Raw genomic sequence first — 20,337 nt, 5'->3', positions numbered from 1 at the left:
CCTTGGTTGAGAAAAAAATGCTTTAGATGTTTTGTGGATAATTAAGAGAAACTTAAAAGTAATAACAATTCAAGAAACTATGAAAATGACAATAAGTCAAAAGAAAACAGAAAAAGACAAATACTGTATGATCTCACTTATATGTAGAATCTTAAAAAATACACACACACTGAGTCTTTAAAAATACCCTGAGCTTGTGGATATAAAAAAAAAAAAAAAAAGATTGATAATTGCCCGAGGCAGGGATTGGGAGGTGGCAAAATTGGTGAAGGGAGTCAAAAGATGCAAACTTCCAAATATAATGTAAATAAGTCATGGGATGTGACCCACAGCATGGCAACAATAGTTAATAATAATGTACTGCATAATTGAAAGTAGCTAAGAGAGTAGACATTAAAAGTTCTAGGCCAAATTAAAAAAAAATTTCTTATAATGAGAAAAAAATTATAATTCTGTGTGGTGACAGGTGTTAACTAGACCTTCTGTGGTGATCATTTGACAATGTCTAGAAATACCAAACCTTTGTGTTACATACCTGAAATTAACATACTGATTTAGGATTATACCTCAACAGAAGACAGAAGAGAGAAAGGTAGATTTTAGCTCAAATTTTTCTATATTAGGAAGTTAAAATCTCTCTCCCAAACCAGAGAAAAACTCCAGCAGATCTTATCAATATAAACCTTAAGCTGCACTTCAAAAACACTAAAAAACTCAGCAAACTTCTGTTATATCTCTGAAGGCAGGAAAGAAAAGAAAAACAGACAAAAGGAACGGAAGGAAATTTGAAAATCACATACAGAATACTGTGCATAACTTTCTGCCTACACCTTTTAAAATCCAAATGATATAAACAAAATTTGCTAAGAAAACATAAGTAACCAAAACTGACTTGAGATGAAGTAGAAAATGAACATGCATAATAAAAGAAATTAAAACTATCACCTAAGATGTCCATGGTCTGATCAGATTCACATGAAGAAAATAACAACAAGGGCAAATTACCCACTGGGAGAAAAGCATGTGACTCGTGAGGCATAGATACTATAGTTCATGTGGAAAGAGCTTACAGCAGCAAACGAGTGAAAAGAAAACTGAGCCATGACCTCAGAAGGGAAATTCACACATGAAAACAACAGAAAGAGTCCAGAAACATGAGAGAAGATTCAAATTCAAGTGAGGCAAAGAAATACGGCTAAGACCAAGGAAACACCAAATGCCATCAGATCTAAGAACCAGTTACAGGACACACCACTATCTTGAGCTGCTGTGAAAGGAAAATACTGGCCAATTAGACACTGATAAGCCACCAACCAAAAGGTGCATCCCAACTCCAGGAAAACTGAAGATTTCTGTAATAATGAACGCTGCCATGCAGAGACAGCAACATTCTGGCATGAGTGACGCGAATGACGCCACTCCACCCAGGCAGACGATTTTGCCAGGAGAGCAGTTTGGCAACGTGCAGCCAAAAATGTTTCCAAACCTTCTTCTAGGAAACTGTCCTGCAGAAATAGTTAATAATTCATGGAAAGCTTTAGCTGCAAGGATGTTTACTATAGTGTTATTTTTAAAAACTCTGGAAAGAACCTAAATTACCAAGAATTGAGAGTTGGTCAAACAAGAACTGCATCTGTGTACATAACGTAGAATGTAAAATGACGTGTTTACAGGATGGTGTGGGTGGAAAGTGCAATTACACGAAAGTGCACACAGGCCACACGGATGCTTACAAACATAGCATACACGCAGAGGGAGAAGGGGCTGTTTGCAGGAGCTGCGATTCTGGATAACTCTCTCTAACTTTCTGCTTGCCTATATTTTTTAAGGTTTTCTAGAATGAATATGTATTATTTGCACAAAATTAAAAGAACCAAAGAAAAAGTGAACAAAATGGAAATAGCAGGTTGGTGAAAACGTAACTGCGGTTTGGGACCGTGAATTTTAAATCATTATAACCAGGCTCAAACACATCTTTATTAATGAAAATAGGAACCACTACAATCAATACAAATAAGTTGGCTTATTCCTATAGCATAAAGATCTGTGCTTTGGGATTTGATGAACACTTGAAAAGCATTTTCTGCCTCCTGCTGGTTGTTGGAAGAGTTTTCCCTGCAAAAAGTTGTCAAGATGCTTGAAAAAGTGGTAGTTGGTTAGCAAGAAGTCAGGTGAATATGGCAGACAAGAAAAAACTCATTAGCCCAATTCGTTCAGCTTCTGAAGTGCTGGTTGTGTGACGTGTGGTCGAGCGTTGTTGTGGAGGAGATCTGGGCCCTCTCTGTTGACCAATGCCGGCTGCAGGCATTGCAGTTTTTGGTGCATCTCATCGATTTATTGAGCAAACTTCTCAGATGTGATGGTTCTGCAGGATTCAAAAAAAACTATAGTGGATCAGATTGGCAGTAGACCACCAGACAGTGACCATGACCTTCTTTGGTTCAAGTTTGGCTTTGGAGCTTCTTCTGGGTCCAACCACTGAACTAGCTGTCACTGGCTGTCGTATACAATCCACATCTGGTCATACATCACATTCCGATGAAGAAATGGTTCGCTGTTGTTGCACAGACCAAGAGAAGACGACACTTAAAGATTTGTTTATTTGCGGTCAGCTCATTAGGCACTGTCTTACTGAGCTTTTTCACATTTCCAATTTGCTTCAAATGCTGAACAATTGTAGAATGGTCAGCACTGAGTTAGTTGGCAACTTCTCGTGTAGTGTAGGAGAACGCAATGGCACCCCACTCCAGTACTCTTGCCTGGAAAATCCCATGGACGGAGGAGCCAGGTAGGCTGCAGTCCATGGGGTCGCTAAGAGTCAGACATGACTGAGCGACTTCACTTTCACTTTTCACTTTCATGCATTGGAGAAGGAAATGGCAACCCACTCCAGTGTTCTTGCCTGGAGAATCCCAGGGACGGGGGAGCCTGATGGGCTGCCGTCTATGGGGTCACACAGAGTCGGACACGACTGAAGCGACTTAGCAGCAGCAGGAGCATGTAGTTGTAAGAGGATCAGCTTTGATGATTCTCTTGGTTGTTGTCAACTTCCGATGGCTGGTCACTGTCCTCATCTTCAAGGCTCTCGTCTCCTCTGCAAAACTTCTTGAACCACCACTGCACTGTATGTTCATTAGCAGTTCCTGGGCCAAATGTGTTATTGATGTTGCAAGTTGTCTCCGCTGCTTTACAACCCATTTTGAACTCGAATAAGAAAATTGCTGAAATTTGATTTTTGCCTAATATCATTTCCCTAATCTAAAATAAATATAAAATAAACTGGGGTTGCAGAGTCAGACATGACTGAGCAACGTTCACTTTCACAAACAGCAAGTAATAACTCATTAGGGCTTCCCTGGGGGACAGTAAAGAAACTGCCTGCAATGCAGGAGACCCAAATTCAATCCCTGGGTCAAGAAGATTCCTTGGAGAAGGAAATGGCAGCCCATTCCAGTATTCTTGCCTGGAAAAATCCCATGGACAGAGAAGCATGGTAGGCTACAGTCCATGGGGTCACAAAGAGTCGGACGTGACTAAGCAACTAACACTTTCAACTTTCAATAAGTCGTTAGCAAAAAGAACATAAAGTGAGAAATGTGCATTAAAATGATGCATCACATAATCACATTTAAAAATGTATTCCAATATCAAACAGCATAGGTCAACAATGCAAAACCACAATTACTTTTGCACCGCCGACTCTGTGGGCCTGGGTTTGGCCCACTCTGCCCCACTGCTCCAGTGGGGCCTAAGGCAGGATGGGGATCTTGAGGGACACTTACTCACGATATGTCCGGCAGGCAACACCTGCTCCCCAGTGTCATTGTGGGAGGAGGAAGGCACCGCTGAGAGAGGAGACAGCACATGTCAGCAAGGTGGGGTAAGCACCCAGCTGCCAGGGTCTCCCCACATCACCAGCGGTACAAGCAGGATGAAAGGGTTCCCACCCCTCCCCACTGGCTCCAGCCCAGTATCGGGGGATACTCAGGTGCCTGCCCATCCCCCCATCCCCAGCTACGCCCTCACGGTAGCAGTGTGGGAAGTCAGTGAAGCCTTCAGCACACGCGTCGCATCGCGCCCCCGTGAAGTTTGGCCGGCAGTAGCAGCGGCCAGTCAGGTCCTCACACGTCCCGTCTGTGAAGTCCGACTCACAGTTGCAACCTAAATGGGCGTGGGAAGACAGGGGACCCCAAGCCCACAGCTCTCAGGCCTCCAAGGAGGGTCAGCATCTGCCTTCCCCCCTGACCTGGGATGTGGGATGAGAGTCACGGCCTCCCAGATAGCTGCAAAGGCCCCAGGACCCCTCATCTGGGCACACCCTGCTCCTGGATACCCTTGGGACACCCCCACCCCGACCACACCCGGTCACCCCCACTTACGGCGGCAGGCGTGGGGTGAGTCGAGTGGGTGGTCTGGGGAGCGGTAGAAGCCAGGCAGACACTGCTCACAGTTGATGCCCGTGGTGTGATGCTGCGACAGGACAGGGCCGCTGAGTCCAGGAACCCCCGGCCTCCAGCCTTGTGCAGACCCTGCCCACCCGAGACCCGCACCACAGACCTGGCAACAGCCTCACCCACCTGGCAGTCAATGCACACGCCCCCGCCCTGGTAGACCTGGTCCTGATTCTGGCTGGCGTTGCGCCGATCCACCTCCGGGTCGTAGTAGCAGTCGTGGGCATGGCCATAGCAGTTGCAGGCTGGAGAGCAAGGGGCTCAGCTGTGGGCAGGCCTCTGTGACCCTCCCCCGGCTGGGACCCCCGGGCACATCCCATAAACTACAGGTGACCCCAGACTCAGGTGATGGAGTGTGCCATGTTGCCTGAGTATGCCAACAGCACTCTTCTGAGCATGTATAAGCATGTGTGAACATGTATGAAAGCTGTATGTACTGTGTGAGCACGTGTGCGCATGCACATGTGTGCAAGCGTGTGTGTACATGAGTAATAAGAATGTGATGTGAGTACAAGAGTACACTGTGTGGGTATGAGTACATTTGAGCATGTGTGAGCACCGTGCGGGCGTGTGGAGGGGCACTCACACTGGCATTCGTTGGCACTGTCTGTGGTGGCTGGCCTCCATGGCTGCTGGTTGAAGCCGGGGCAGCAGCGGTCACAGGAGCCCCCACATGTGTTGTGTTGGCAGGCGCACTGAAGCCTGTAGGGGACACACAGGCACAGGAAGGGCTCAGACCCACCGGGGACCCAGAGGGACCAGAGAAGGGCAGTGGCTGTGTAGGGACTTCATGGAGGATGGGAGCTGGGACAGAGCATGGCATGGTCAGTGCATGTGGCCCCTGACCACAGGTGAACCTGAGCCCTGGGCCCCTCAGGTTCCAGCTACACCCACCCCATCACGGCCAGGACCCAGGCCAAGTCTGCAGCTTTCCTGGGCCAACTCTGAGGTCTGGGTCTTGCTCAGCAGGCAGGCAGCCCTGGGCTCAGCCAGACGCCCCTATTACCCAGGGCTCCTCCCCAGGGGCAAGTGGCCAAGAACTGCTTCCTCTTCCAGCTGGGGGTGGACTCCAGTCAGAGGGTTGGAATCCAGCCTACTGTCCTGGAGAGCAGCTCCTGCTGGTTCAGTGGGCAGGGGGACAGCTGGCTGCAGCTGAGGACTGAGCACAGAACCACCCTTCCCCTCAGCACACACCTCCACAACTCAGTCAAAGGGGGAGCAGGAAGCACAGCCCCACCCCAGGGCCATGTGCTCCTCAGTCCTAGACCAGTACCACAGTGCTTAGAAGTCCTGAGCCGCCCCCAGGAGCCAGTCCAAGAAGAAGAGACTGAGAGCTCCAAATCCACTTGAGCCCCTCCCTTCCTGCACAAGGGGCTGCACACAGAGCCTGGAGAGGCAGCACTGAGGATCCTCAACCAAGGCCCTGGGGCTGGTGTTTGACTTTTCAAGAATCTACACTTGAGAAACCTGCATGCAGGTCAGGAAGCAACAGTTAGAACTGGACATGGAACAACAGACTGGTTCAAAATAGGAAAAGGAGTACGTCAAGGCTGTATATTGTTACCCTGCTTATTTAACTTCTATGCAGAGTATATCATGAGAAATGCTGGACTGGATGAAGCACAAGCTGGAATCAAGATTGCTGGGAGAAATATCAATAACCTCAGATATGCAGATAACACCATCCTTATGGCAGAAAGTGAAGAGGAACTTAAAAGCCTCTTGATGAAAGTGAAAGAGGAGAGTGAAAAAGTTGGCTTAAAGCTCAACATTCAGAAAACGAAGATCATGACATCCGGTCCCATCACTTCATGGCAAATAGGTGGAGAAACAGTGGCTGACTTTATTTTTCTGGGCTCCAAAATCACCACAGATGGTGACTGCAGCCATGAAATTAAAAGACGCTTACTCCTTGGAAGCAAAGTTATGACCAAGCTAGATAGCATATTAAAAAGCAGAGACATTACTTTGTCAACAAAGGTCCATCTGGTCAAAGCTATGGTTTTTCCAGTAGTCATGTATGGATGTGAGAGTTGGACAATAAAGAAAGCTGAGTGCTGCAAGAATTGATGCGTTTGAACTGTGACGTTGGAGAAGACTCTTGAGAGTCCCTTGGACTGCAAGGAGATCCAACCAGTCCATCCTACAGGAGATCAGTCCTGGGTGTTCATTGGAAGGACTGATGCTAAAGCTGAAACTCTTTGGCCACCTCATGCAAAGAGCTGACTCATTGGAAAAGACCCTGATGCTGGGAAAGATTGAGGGCAGGAGGAGAAGGGGATGACAGAGGATGAGATGGTTGGATGGCATCACCGACACAACAGACATGGGCTTGGGTGGACTCCAGGAGTTGGTGATGGACAGGGAGGCCTGGCGTGCTATGGTTCTTTGGGTTACAAAGAGCTGGACACGACTGAGTGGCTGAACTGAACACTGTCAGTGTACCCCTTAACCAGGAAATTAACACAAAGATTAGGGCATCTGTCAAAAGTCCTTGGAAAACCACGCTGGAGGGATTCTTCCCAATCTAGGGCACATGGTCACCACACAGGTGAAGCCCTATTGAAAACCTGCACAGAAACAACCCAATGGGGTCAGTCGATGCAACCGACAGCAGGGCTGCACCCCAGGAACTTCACTTCATGGAGCAATCAGGTTGAAACCATAAAAAGAGAGTCTTTAAAGACTATAACCCAGAAGACAGTGAAATGACATTTAAGTGTTGAAAGAGATAGCCATTAACCAGGAATTCTACAACCAGCTAAACTATCACCAAAGAGGACTTCCCTGGCGATCCAACGGTTGGCAGTCCACCTGCCAAACCAGGGGACACAGGTTCAATCCCTGTTCCGGAAGGACACATGCTGTGGGGCAACTCAGCCAGCACAGCAGCTGCTGCACCCATGTGCCATAGAGCCTGTGCTCTGGAACAATGAGAAGCCCAAGTAGCACAATTAAGAATAGACCCCGCTTTCTGCAACTAGAGAGAGCTCCCAAGAAGCTACAAAGATCCAGCACAGCCAAAAATAAAATGCTTTAAAACAAAAAAGAATCTTAATAAAAATAAAAAGACCCCAGAGAGCTCCCTCGCCCCTCCCACACTACAAGGACTCAGCTGGAAGACAGTCACCTATGAACTAGGAAGGGGGCCTTAGGTGCCTCCATAACTGTAAGGAGTAAGTCTGCATGGTTTATAAGCCGCCCAGCCTCTGGCATTCTGTCAGCCTGAATAGACTAAGACACAACAGAAACAAAACACGTGTCTTCCAAACCGAGGGGTGGAGAAGAGAGACTGGGGGCTGGGCACATGGGGCAGGTAGTCAGCACTCAGAATGATGGTGGTAGAGAGGGCAGAGAGGATGCAGGTGGGGGTGGAGGTGATGGTGGTAGAGGCTGAGGGGCAGAGAAGAGCAGCTGGTAGGGCAGAGCCCTCATGGAAGAGGCAGAGGAGGCGGCAGACAGAACGCAGGGAGGACACAACAGGCCGACGCTGTGGGGCATGGGTGAGCGAGGGGTGTCAGCACTCGCGGTTCTGGGAGAGACACCCCACACGTTCTGCAGGGTTAGCAGAGCTCTGCTCATGCCCAGGTGCAGGTGAGTCAGGGCGGATGCCGACGCCCTCCCGACAGGCACGGGCAGGCCTGCCTCTCCTCTGGAGCTGATCTGGCCGCCCAGCTGGCGCCCTAAACAACCATCACGAGTCCCACTTGGCACTTAAATTCCCAAAGCAACCAACTGCATCTGGGTTCAGCACCTGAAGCTGTGGGCAGGAATCCTCACCCAGGGCCACGCTGAGGCTGCATGGACCACACGGGTTCTGGGGGCCTGCACCAGTGTGATCATACCCCTCCCGCTGCAGACCCATCAGCCATGCCTGAGGAGGTCTAGGGTTCACCTCTTAGTGTTTTTTGACTATGAGAACAGGGGTGAGCTTCTGCACTGTCTGGGCTTCATCCACCTCCCTATCAACTAGGATGTGGACACAGCGATAAACCCCAGAATTGAGGGGGCTGCACAATTTCAAGGCGAGGGAAGCAGCAGGAGGAGGTGGCCAGCAGGGGCTGGGGGCTGCAGGAGCCTGGCCTCAGGCTCCCTTGGCAGGCTCTGCTGCCTCTTCCAGCACCGCCTGTCCAGCCCTGGACCTGCTTTATGCCCCAGAGCCCTCAGCCCTGCCAGGACCCCTGCGCTGGGCACAGGCCTCCCGTTTCCTGCCTGCCCAGAACAGGGGCTGCTGGGGTGGGGCGGGAAGCCCACCTGTGCCTCTGGAGCAGGAACACAGCCCAGCATGTGTTAACTCCACACACACACAGCTGCTGATGGACAGGAGGGAGGGAGGGAGGGAGGTAAGAGGGAAGGGAAAATGAGGGAGGGAGGCGTGAACACACAGACGAATCCACTGCCGAGCCCGGAGGAGAGCTGGCCTAGTGCCAGGCTCCAGCTGATAATTTAGCTGAGTGCTCACTGCTGAATTCACGGCGCTGGAGCTACTTAGGCACATAGCACCAGTGGCAGCTTGTTAAAGACGCAGGTTCCTGAGCCCCGCCTTACTGGCTGAGCTCAGATCCCCGCTGAGCGTGTCAGCGGGGGCGGGGGCGGGGGCGGGGGGTGGGTCTCTGGGCTGCTCCCTGTCCTGAGCCTCGGCCCCTGCCTGTGTCGAGGATGGGGGTCAGGGTGGGGCAGCAGGGAGTGTATAATCTGTGTCCTCAAGGAAGGTGGGAGAGCTCCCCTCACCCCAGAGGGCAGGAACACGCAGCCTCAGGCAATTACCTCCCTCAGACTCCCCTGCACCTCTGGGGTTTCCGCCAGAGGAGCAGCTGGGTCACAGGTCCAGGTAAGGCTCCACCTCTGTGGGCAGCAGGGCAGAGGCCCAAGCCAGACACTAGGCCCTACCCTTCCACCTCACTGTGCACACGGGGAAACTGAGGCCACGGGGAAACGAGGGGCGAGGGGCCAGTGTAGGGGCGATGAAACCAGGCCTCCTCTCCCTCAGGTTCAGCACGAGATGGGGGGATAACCAGGGAGCTGCAGGTCTCACCTGAAGGGGTCTGTGGGGTCTTTGGCATCACAGACATCCGCATGCCCGTGGCAGACACAGCGGCCGCCGATGCTGATGTCCTTGATACTGTAATAGTACTGTGCAGGGCCCGCAACGTGAGCGCGTGGCCTCCCACTCCTGCCCTGAGCCCAGGTGGCCCCGCCCATAGCAGCCCCAGCCCCCGTGGCCCCGCCCACATCAGCCCCGCCCCGTGGCCCCGCCCATAGCAGGACCAGCTCCACGGGGCCCCGCCCACACCTGCCCCGAAGCCCGGCCCGCCCGCCCGCCCGCTCACCCGGCGGGTGACCGTGGGGTCCCGCAGCGCCTTGCCCATGAGGTGGCCCAGCAGCGTGTTGGTGCGCAGGAAGCGCAGGCGGATGTTGGTGGCTTTGGTGAAGTCACGCAGCAGCGGCGAGTAGGAGAAGTTCATAGCACCTGGGCGCCCGTTTACCAAGGACACCACGATCTGAGGATGTACGCAGATCAGGCCGGGGCATGGTGCCGGCACTGACCGCCAGACCGCATGCCCCACGCCGTCCCGCCCGGCCCACCTCGCCGTTCTCCAGAGGCACAATCCGGGAGTACTCGGTGCTGCAGATGACATCGTCGTCCTGCGTGATGCGCTCCAGCGTCCGCGGCCCGAACCGTTCCAGGCAGTCCCTCTTGGAGGCTACGGAAATGCCGAGGGTGAGCGCTCGGCGCTCTGGGGGAGCCCTCGGAGGAGGCAGTGCCCTGCTGCCCTGGGCGCCCTGTCTTCACGGAGCTACATGGCCTCAGCCAGGAGGAAGCATCAACAGGAATGCAGCATCGCAGCCCACCCTCAGGGTTTTGTAGAACAGAGCGTGGAGCACATCGCAGCTTCCTCCAGAGGGCGCCTCAGGACCCAGGGTGCCCCTGCCGGGAGGCTCTGAACTTGCCCACCCTTGGTGAGCTGACCGTCCAGGCCTTTGCCATTCTCTCTGCAAAGTATCCCCTTGTGTGTCCCTCCCCAACCCCAGCCTTGGGGGACCCATCCTGACTGTCCTTCACAGGGTTGCCCTGCACTCACTCTTGGGCTTTGGAGCTTGAGGGGGACACAAGTTCCAGGACCACCCAATTGGAGCCATGTGGACATGATTAGTCAGGGTGGCACGTGGCAGGGCCAACCAGTGAGCAGGGGCGCAGGGCTCCCGTGCTCTCCTGATGGGGCAGCTAAGTTGGTGGCCTCTGCCACCTGGGAGTTGCTGGAGCATAAGGCCAGTCCACAGTGAGCTAGGAGATGGACCCAGCAGTGCCATGTCAGGGACGCAAGGCCCTGAACCCCCAGCTGCCTTCAGGAATATGCACCCCACAGCCCGGCCCACCTAGAAGCCGGGCGTGAGGGCAGGCCTGGTATCCAGAGGCCTTGAGAGCACAGCACTGGCAGCCCACTCACCCAGGGTATCCCCCCTTGCCAGCCCCTCATTCTGGGAGACTCACATGCAAAGTACTGCCAGGGCTGGTAGGTGTGGCCAAAGTCTGTGGACCGCTCCAGCACCCAGAGGTCTGGCCGAGGGGAATTGGCAAACTTGATGAGCACGTAGGCCACGTGGAAAACCTGCCGGATGGTGGGTGAACACCCCTGAGATCCCTTCCATGCCATGTGGGGCCTCCAAACACCTGGAGGGCTGCCCCCACCCTGTGAGGTGAGGTTCCAGGGGATATCTGTGGGCTTGCCCTCAGGGGCCAGACACACCTAGGTAAGAGGGCCAGCTAGCTCAGGGAGCAGCCCCTTGGCTTGCGGGCCAGCCTGGAGCCACTGAGACCTGCTCTGGGGACATAGAGATGACCAGCAGAACCCAGCATTTCTAGAGGGCTCCCCTCTTGAGCCTGAGGGTGACTTAGGGCTCAGACACACCCCCTCCCAGCCCCACCCCAGCTGAGGCTGCACACAAGCCTGATGGGGGCTGAAGTCAGACAGGGCCCACACGCAGGCAGCCTGTCTACAGGGCCCAGGCAGTGGGGCTGGGCAAAGTGATGGCAGAAGCTCATCCCACTGTCCCCAGAGCTCTGGTGGCTGGCCTGGGAAGGTGGCCAGGTGATGTCCCAAGCTCCCAGGAGCCTGGCCTCCTTGCACAGCAGGCCGATGAACCCCTGCCCGGGATGGGGGCCCCTGTCACAGTCATCCTGGTGACCCCATCATCTTCAGAGCCAACTCAGGACCTGCCCATTTCACTCACTGACCAGCCACAGGGGCAGGCAGCAAGGATCCATCAGGGCCCAGCCTCTGCCTGCCACTGGCACAAGGCCCCAAGAGGGCAGACAGACAAACACAGGACCTTCCAAAGCTGGGCCAGGGAGACCCTGCCAACCCAGGAGTCAGAAGTTGGAGCTCTGCTGGGCCAAGCCGTTGGGGCAGCACATGGCCAGGGGGATGGGGGAGGCTGTTCATCCAGAGGCATGGGTCTCAATCTGACCTCACTCCTTTGTCTCTCTCCTCTAGGCCAGAGGTCGGCATCCTTGGATGTCCCCCTGTCCCGTGCCCCAGACCTCAGCTTAGAGGGCCAATGACCCCTTCTCCTCCCCCACCTCTGCCCCAAAGCCAAAGATGAGGTGCCATTTTCTGAACGCTCTCTATGTGCAAAGTCTGGGCTCCAAGGAGACCTGGGCAGGGCCGGCGGAGAACCCGGTGCCCAGTCTGTACACGGGGAGAGCTGAGGCCCTAGACGAAGGGCAGAGACACAGCTAGTGAGCACCCCACCCATGGACGATGCCCGCCCCACCCCTCGGGGCCCTCAGTCACACCCCCATGCCAGACCTGCTCACAGGTGGGCTCTGAACTGCTCACCAGCCTCAAGGGCAACATCGCACCTCAGGCCACTCACTGTCCCCTCAGTGAGGCCCTGCCCAGCCCAGGGGAACAGGCCCCTTCCAGTGTCCACTGCTCTGGAACCAGCTGGTCTGTCAGTGAGCCAGGCCCCAAGCCTAGGGACAGAGCAGGGGTCCCCACCAGGGCTGCCCAATGCCCACAGTCACCCCCTCCCCTGGTCAACCTGAAGCTGCTATGGTAACCCCTCGGACAGTGAGGGGACCACAGACCCGCTCAGGGCCCAGCCCTCAGGAGACCAGCGCCTAGAATCCAGGCGTGGGGGGTGGGGCAGGGGGCGGGGGTTGTGAGATCCCAGGACCCTGAGACACGCCCATTCCTAACCCTGCCCTTCTGGGAAGGCCTGGCTTTTGCAGGGAGAGGCCTTTCCCAGGGCGTGTGTAGGGGGTGAGGGCCTATTCACCCATTGCCAGGCCTTGAGGTCATCTTCCACTTGGCCCTGCCCAGTCAGGGGAAGGGCTCAAGCCTCTGGGGGTACAGACCCTACACTTGGCAGGCACCTTGGCCAACCCCTCAGGCATTCCAGGAAGCCCTGGGGACCGCAAACAGCCCCTGTGCCAGGAGGGGTCTTCATGAGGAAGGGGGACACGGCAGAGTGGGGGCCTCAGTGTGCAGTGGACTTGAACATAGGCTGTTTTGGGGGTGGCAGCATGGCTGCCACAGAAAGCCCCCAGAGAGATTAAAGCCTTGCTCTGAGCCCCGTGGGGCCCACCCCCGCCTTTCCCTGAGCGAGGCCACCAGGCTGCACCCTCCGTGGCCAGCTTGGTCCCTCCCCCAGGTCGGCGGGCTGCACACATTTTTCCCAGCTGAGAGCACTTGCACAAATATTGACTTGAAGATGCTAATCAGGCAGGACAGGGGCAGAATGAAAACTAACCCCCCCCAACCCTGCGCAAGGCCCAGCCCTCTGGCTGTGCTCCAAGGAAGACCCCTGCCTTCTGTCCATCTGTCCACCTGGTTGTCTCACTGTCACAGCAGGCTGGAGGGACGGGACGGCATATGTTCAGCTCTCCCATCTGTCCCCATTCTGCTTCGGGGAGCCGCACAGCCGCCCCGGGCATGACCCGGAGCGAGTGCAGACCCCTGGCCTCCCTGGACACGGCCCTCCCCACGCCGTCCCCGCCCGCTCCACTCTGCTCAGCTGCCAGCTCCCCTGACCTTTCCCGCTGCTACAGAGCTCTGCGCAAAAGGAAAAAAGTCTTTTAAAGCAAAAGCCAAACAAAAGCCTCCTGAGTTATTTTTAAAAATCTGGCTATTCTGGGGCAGGCACGTCTCCAGGACAGCAGCCGGACCCGCCTCTCAGCCACAGCACCCCCCACCCAGCCTGACCTCGGAGGGCCAGGCTCGCCAGGAGGGGGTCTGCCCTGTGACCGCTGCCTAGAGCAGGTGGCGGAGCCTGGAGAGCCTGGGTGCATCCCAGGCCTCAGTGGCTAGATGGTCCAGGGTGGGCAGGGAGTAGTGGGACAAACACAGCAGAGGTCAGAGGCCGGGGGTCAGGGTGCAAGACCTGAAGAAAGGGTGTGAAGACTCGGAGAGTCTCCAAAGAGAAGAGGCCACCTGTTCCTGCAGGCGAGCAGAGGTCACCCAGAGCCACACCAGAGGCAGAGATTGGGGGGTGGGGAGGGCAAACAAGGGATGGGCTGGAGTCAGAAGACACAGGGAGGGCTAGAGAGGAAGCCGCTACTGCAGACCCCCAGGGGGTCTCCATAGCCCCAGGGACAGGGGTGCAGGAGGGGACAGCAGGCAGGAAGACTCCTGGGCTCAGGCACCCATGTACCAAGGACATGGCTGATGCTGGAGCCTCTGGAAGCACAAGGTCATCAGGGCCAGCACACTCCACCTTTGCCCCGAGCCAGGCCCTGTGCCCCTGTCCTGGGGAGGGAGCACCCTGCCCCCACCCGCTGGGCCGCCAGCATGAATCACCAGGCAGCCTGTGACTCAGCCTGACCCCACAGGAAGCAGGGCCCCATGCTGATTCCCAGGGATGGGCCAGGGTCCCAACCGGGCCGGGTGGGGCAGGAAGCCCCTCCTAGACCAGGCGTCCGGACCAGCTCCCCCTTTGTTCCCAGGGGCACCCAGACCTCCTGGACCACCACCCCAGACCGTTGGACTGGCCTCAGGGCCCTGTGTGCTGAATCTAGTTGAGCCAGCACCCTGGGTTTGCCCTCTCCCTGGAGACCCCATTTAGAAACCTTGATAAACATAAATGCCACAGCGCGAGGTGGGGAGTGGGGTGGCCTAGTGGGCACATCAACTCAGGCCCCCAGCTGGGTAAATAAGAATGGCCATCCACATAACACACAACGGGGAGCTGAAAACAGGCCACACGTGGCTGCCACTGCAGGAGTGGAAAAGCCACTGCTAGAAAAAAAAATAAAACCTGGAAACATAGAGTGGGCACACAGAGGCCCCAGGAGCCCTGACTCTGTGGGGCCAGGTGCCCAACATACCAGTGTGTAGAGTGGAGCAAGTAGGGGGATTTTCAGCAATTGGGCAATCTGACAGCTCTATAGGAGCTCACCAGCTAGAGTGAAGGGCAAACACCCATGTGGCCCAGCACCTCAATGGAGCTGGGCTTGGGAGGGAGTTCAGACACCACCCATATGCTGTCTTGGGGCCCCTGCCTTGAAGGGAGGGGTTTCAGGCCCACCCCACCCCCACCAGAGCTCCTGTCTCTGTCCCACATCCCCTGCAGCCTGGCCCAGGTCAGGCCAGATGGCCAGCCTCAGGCCATAGGAAGTGGAGTTTATCCCAAGAGGACCCCAACACCCAAACAGTTTATAGACTTCAGTGTGAGCTGTGTTGCTGGAAGCCAATGCCACAGCGTTTGTTTAAAAACAGACAGAAGGAGCCTGGGGGGCTCAGTATGAGGAGGCCGGAGTGTTGCTGCATACCATGATGGCCGGGGAGGGTGGCAGCAGGGGCAGAGGACAAATGGCCCCCAGTCCCAGCCCCTGGCGGCCCCTCTGACCCTGTGTCCTTCAAGCCAAGGGACGAGCTGAGGCAGGGTCTCCCAGCTCCCACAAGGAGAGAAGGGACAGGCAGGCCCTGCTGGCCTGAAGACTCAACCTGGGGAGGCTGTCCCAGACCCCCAGGCTCTTAACCCGCCCCACCAGGGAGCCCATCCCAAGAAGCTGTGTCTGGTCCAGACCCCCACACCTGTAACCAGAGCCTGGCCGGTCTCAGCCATACTTCCGGCCACTTCCCTTGAGCAACCCCGCTGACCCTCCTGGGGCGCTGCCCACATGGCTGAGAGCCCAGCTAGGCCTGGCCAGCCAGGCCAGTGACCGTGACCTCATAACCCAGCAGGCCAGGCTGCCTGCCTAGGGAGCTCCAGACTGACCAGCTCAGAGGGGATACAGCCCGGGACCAGGGTGGGCAGGGTAGAGCTGCATAGGGGGTCCTGACCACAAAGCAGCCAGCACGTCTGGGGCCCTCGTGAGCAGCAAGGCCCAGGCACGTGCTCACAGCCCACGTCCAGAGGAGGGCCCGAGGCACAGTCAGCCCGGCCTCTCCTCCACACTGGGGCTCCAACCCCCCTGTGGTGGGGGTGGAGGGGCAGCTGGTGCCCTCCCTGCCTCCTCACTGTTCCTCAGGGAGGGCAGACCCCTCACCCTGGCATTTTCAGTCTCCCAACCAACACTTTTGGCCTCCCACCCAACCCCCCAGCCTACACCCCACTGCCAGCCCAAACGCCCTCCACTGTACCCCTCACCTGGTCTCCAGTCTCCTCCCCTCCAGGCCTGGCCTTTCAGGGCTGGGACAAAGGGCTGTTCCGCCCAGGGCACAAGCAGAGAACACAGCCCACAGCTGGGAGGGGACCTCTATTCCTCACCTGCCTCTGCATCTGAGGAGTGAGGGCTGAGCCCACAGGTAGGGGTTGCTGGGGAGAGGCCCTCCCCCATGACTGGGCCACCAGGGGGCATCTGGAGAGGGAGGGGACTCCCCCCTAGAACCAGCCCTTACTCACCCTGCCCAGCTCCCTAAGGCCCCCTGGGAACACAGAGGGTGAGGCTCAGAACAGGGAGTCTGCGGCAGGCAAGAGGGGGAGACAGGAGGTAGCAAGAACCCACTGGCTGGCCCCTTGAGGACCCCCAGGCAGGCCACTGCTGGGACTCGGGACAGTGCCCCCTCGGTCTCCAGCCACAGAGACCCTCTCTGAGGCTTGCATCCCACAGGCTCAGCCCCACAGACTGTCCTCTCAGGTCTGGGGTCCTGGCCAAGGTCAGCAGGGCAGAAGTGGAGGCCTGGACCTCTCCACGCCCTTCTTGGCCAGGCCCTCACTCCTGGGGCCTTGGTTTCTCCATCTGCAAAATGGGGGGAATAGAGTGCAGTAACCCCTGCCCCATCCTGGGGAAGGTCAGAGGTGATGAAGAGAGACAGGCAGAAGACTCCTCGAGGTCCCAGGACAGATGGACGCTACAGGGACCAGGCCGCACCAGCCGCAGCCCCACCCCCAGGGTGAGGAGGAAGAGGAGCTGCCAGCAGTCCTCCCTTGCCTCCCGGGGCAGGAAGTCCTCCTGATGCCCAGGGCCAGCTGCCCCGCCCCGACCCGCTTTCCTGGGGCATCCGCTTCACATCCCAGAACAAAGGCCCCTGGCAGCCACCGCAGGGGGAGGGCCCAACCTCATTGCCCACTCACTGCCTCCCGACAGAAGACCCAGCCCCACCCCAGGGGGACCTGTGCCCCAAAGGAAGGCCCAGCCCCCAAGCCAGGGAACCCCCAGGCCCCTCCCACTGGCCTCTCTTCCCCTGCACAGCCAGTGTGCTTGGAGGGTCCTGCCCGGGACACCCTCAGTCTGGCTGCAGGCCAGCTGCTCCCATGACCAGATTGGGGGCACTTGAGGAGGTAGATCCCAGGGTCGCTGTGAGGGCGCCTCCAAAACGCCTTCCCCCAGCACTCCAGCCTGTGCCCCCTCCATCCTCCAGAGCTCCCATTTCCTACCCCCATGGGCACCTCTGCCCACGAGGAGCCTGGTCTCTGTCCCCAACCCCCACGAGCAGGGTATGCCAAAGGGACCCAGTCGTCACGCAGTGACTCAGGGAGGAAGGGGCAATGAGCTCCTTTTCCTAAAGGGAAGGTGGTGAACGCGGGAGTCATCTCTGGAATTCCACCGTGGCTCAGAAACATGCCTAGGAAAGGGTTTTCTCTCTTCACGGAGCTGGACACTGGGTGCTTCCACTCCACTCAACTCCAAAGCACGCAACTGGGCACGTCCTAGGCTCCCCTGCCCCAGCCCCAACCAAGGCTGGCATCCCCTTAACCAAGACGGGGGCTTCCATAAGTCATAAAGAGGAGAAGGAAGAAGGGAGGGGTAGGGACATGAGAAGAGCAAAGGGTTGGCGGGTAGACAGATGTTAGGTAGATGGGCTGGTGGGTGGGTGGGTAGATGGATGAGTGGGACGGTGGGTGGGTAGATGGATGGGTGGGAGGGTGACAAAAAGAGAGGACGGGGAGAGAGAGAGGAAGAGCAGTGGGCGGGTGGGAGAGTCGATCTCCCACAAGCAGGGCTGGAAACAGTCGCTTTCCCATTTGTGTCATTTTACATTTGGGGAAACCGAGTCTTGGTGGGCAAGACGCACACAGAATGAAACCGTGGCCCCAGCGCAGGTCCAGTCTGCAGGGCAAATGTCCCGCCTGCCTCCGCATCTCTTACACAGATAGACACCGAGGCGCAGGGGGCCACAAAGACGGGGCGCGGGTGGGGTGGTGTTAGCACTGTCCGAGCTCCCCCTTGGCCCCACCCACTGCACCTCGGGAGGGCACTGTGCCCACCTGCTTCGGGAGGCCAGACCACTGCGTGCCCAGAGAGCACCCCTGCCCTGCCCCAGTCTGGCCAGGCTTGTCCACAGAGGAGAAGGGGCGAGAAGGACCCAGCGGCTCAGCACAAGCTCCCCTGCTGACCCCAGGGCAGTGGCAGAGTCCATGTCCCCCTCTCCCTCCCTGGCAACCCCTCTAGGGCAGTGCCAGAGACAGGGGCACCCTGGGGCACACAGGGTTGCTGAGGTCCCTCTCATGCTCCCAGCGGAAGGGAAGAGAGCACAGGTGTGGTGAAGGCCCAGTGAGCTGAAGGGCAGTGGGCCTGGCGCTCCCCAGACCTGGCAGCCCAGGGGCCTCCTCCAGGGCCTAGGAAGGGAGCCCCTCCCAGGGCCTAAGAGCTAACCCCACCCCTCCATTCTCCTGGAACTCCCAGGCCACTTACTGGGACTCAAACCCATTCCCCTCACCAACCCCTGCCCACCAGGCCTCCAGGTGGGGGCAGGAGGCAACCAACACTGCCCACTAAACCCGCCTGCAGGGCCCGCCTCCCACCCAGCCAGGCTTCCAGGAGATGTGTCCCCACCTCTCCTGGGATGCCCTCAAGGTGAGAGCAGGATGGAGGCCCAGTGGAGGAGCAGAGACCCACCAGGTCACACACCAGGATGTGGCTAAGCCGGCCTGGACTCAGGCCCCTGGGCTCATGTGACCAGGGAAGGGGTGAGCGTGGGGTCGAGCAGGATCAACCCTGAGCCCGATGCCCAGGCAAGCCCAGAGCTGGCTGCTTCTGGGCTCGGCCTCATCGACCTGCCACCCCCACCCCGCTCCACCCAAGGAGGCGATGGGACTGCTGGCCCCTCTCACAGGCCAGGATTCCAAGGCCAGACACCTTGTGGGGAGTGGGAGTGTGAGCCTGAACAGCCCAGATGCACCAAAGGGGGGATACCTGACACCCTCCTGCCCGCCTGAATGGGAGTTGGGGGGGCACACCTAACCCTTGGGTGGCCCCGCAGCACAGGTATCCTAGGAATGTCCACTTCCGCTGGCCTGTGCATTCCTGCAGCCCCTCCCACTCCCCAGCGGGCCTGGCTCCCTGCGGAGGAATTCCTCTGAGTAAACACCAGGGCGCCTGGCCAGGGGCACAGGGCCCACAGCCTTCAGCCCCACCTCCGTGTCAGCCCCCCTGCGCCCCTCACCCTAATTCTCCATGTGACCTCTGGAAAGCCCCCCATCTGGCCTCCCGCCTTGCTGTGAACCATGAGGATGCTGAGAAAACAATGGAAGGTGCCCACTGCCACGTCTGTGTCCGTGCTGAGCTTGCCACAAGCAGTCCGTCCGTGCCCGGTCCAGCCCGGCCTCCCAGCCCACTCTAGGTGGAGACCCCGCCTTCCAGTCCATGCCCCAAGGGGAGCCCTTTGGCCAGAGACACAGGGTAGGGCTGCGGCAGACAGAACAGGGACTATACCTGGCCCAGGTCCAGGGTGACGTTGACCTCGTTGTACTCTAGGCCCCGGGACAATGGTGGGCTCTGCCACCAGCGCTCCGTGCCGTCAATGGCGTTGCTCACAGGGTGAGCCCTGTTGCTGCTGGCAGCCGTGCAGATGTCGCAGTACTGGCCCTGTGGGGGAGAGGTAGTCAGATGGCCAAGGCATGCTGTGACCTTTTGCCTCTCTGGTCATTCCCACCCCTGCCCACGGGGCCCACCCCTAGCCTGCGGAGCCTTGTCTGCCGTTCACTCTTTCATTTGGCAAACACACACTGGGTGCCAACACAGCTCATGTGAGAGACGATCACACCTGCCATAGAGGAAACAGGAGAGTGGGCGGGGGAGGGGCACCCAGTGCAGGTGGAGAAATCACAGTAGGCCTCCTTGAGGAGGCGGCATCTGAGTCCTACACCATAAAAGAGGGTATGCTCCAGGAAGAAGGGCTGGCTGTGCAAAGGCCCTGGGGCAGGAAGAGCAAACTAGAAGTAAACAGCAAGAAGGCCAGTGCAACTGGAGCTGAAGGGCAAAGGGCTGGCTAAGGGGCAAGTCACATGTCATTTCCCCCACAAAGCTGGCCACTGCAGGGGGCTTTAGAAGGTCTGGCACAGGATGGGGCCCAGTGGGAACCTAAAGAGGGAGGAAGGTAGGGCTACAGTCAGAAGGCCCAGGCCCAGTGTGTGCTCCTCCCCACCTCTACCAGCCCATGCCTCAAACCTCCCTGCCAGGCTCTCACCCAGAGCCATGGAGCAGGGTCTCTAGGGA

The 20,337-nt window shown here is 57.2% G+C and overlaps 1 protein-coding gene across 1 annotated transcript in view; it reads right to left on the bottom strand.

The window, feature by feature from the left end:
• Positions 1-20,337, bottom strand: part of LAMA5 (laminin subunit alpha 5) — a 51,647-nt gene that overhangs the window by 26,831 nt on the left and 4,479 nt on the right. The window contains exons 2-11 of the mRNA XM_061436976.1: positions 19,555-19,707; positions 10,945-11,062; positions 10,038-10,156; positions 9,782-9,952; positions 9,487-9,584; positions 5,038-5,153; positions 4,578-4,696; positions 4,380-4,470; positions 4,027-4,161; positions 3,783-3,845 (exon numbers count right to left, since the gene is read on the bottom strand). Coding sequence (XP_061292960.1) covers positions 3,783-3,845; positions 4,027-4,161; positions 4,380-4,470; positions 4,578-4,696; positions 5,038-5,153; positions 9,487-9,584; positions 9,782-9,952; positions 10,038-10,156; positions 10,945-11,062; positions 19,555-19,707 — 1,183 coding nt within the window. The remainder of the gene's footprint in view (positions 1-3,782; positions 3,846-4,026; positions 4,162-4,379; positions 4,471-4,577; positions 4,697-5,037; positions 5,154-9,486; positions 9,585-9,781; positions 9,953-10,037; positions 10,157-10,944; positions 11,063-19,554; positions 19,708-20,337) is intronic.

Source organism: Bos javanicus, chromosome 13 (genome assembly GCF_032452875.1).
Source record: "Bos javanicus breed banteng chromosome 13, ARS-OSU_banteng_1.0, whole genome shotgun sequence".
In the NCBI taxonomy this organism is placed as follows: domain Eukaryota; kingdom Metazoa; phylum Chordata; class Mammalia; order Artiodactyla; family Bovidae; genus Bos; species Bos javanicus.
The sequence above is the reverse complement of the archived record's forward strand: the minus strand, read 5'-3'. Positions and strand labels throughout refer to the sequence as shown.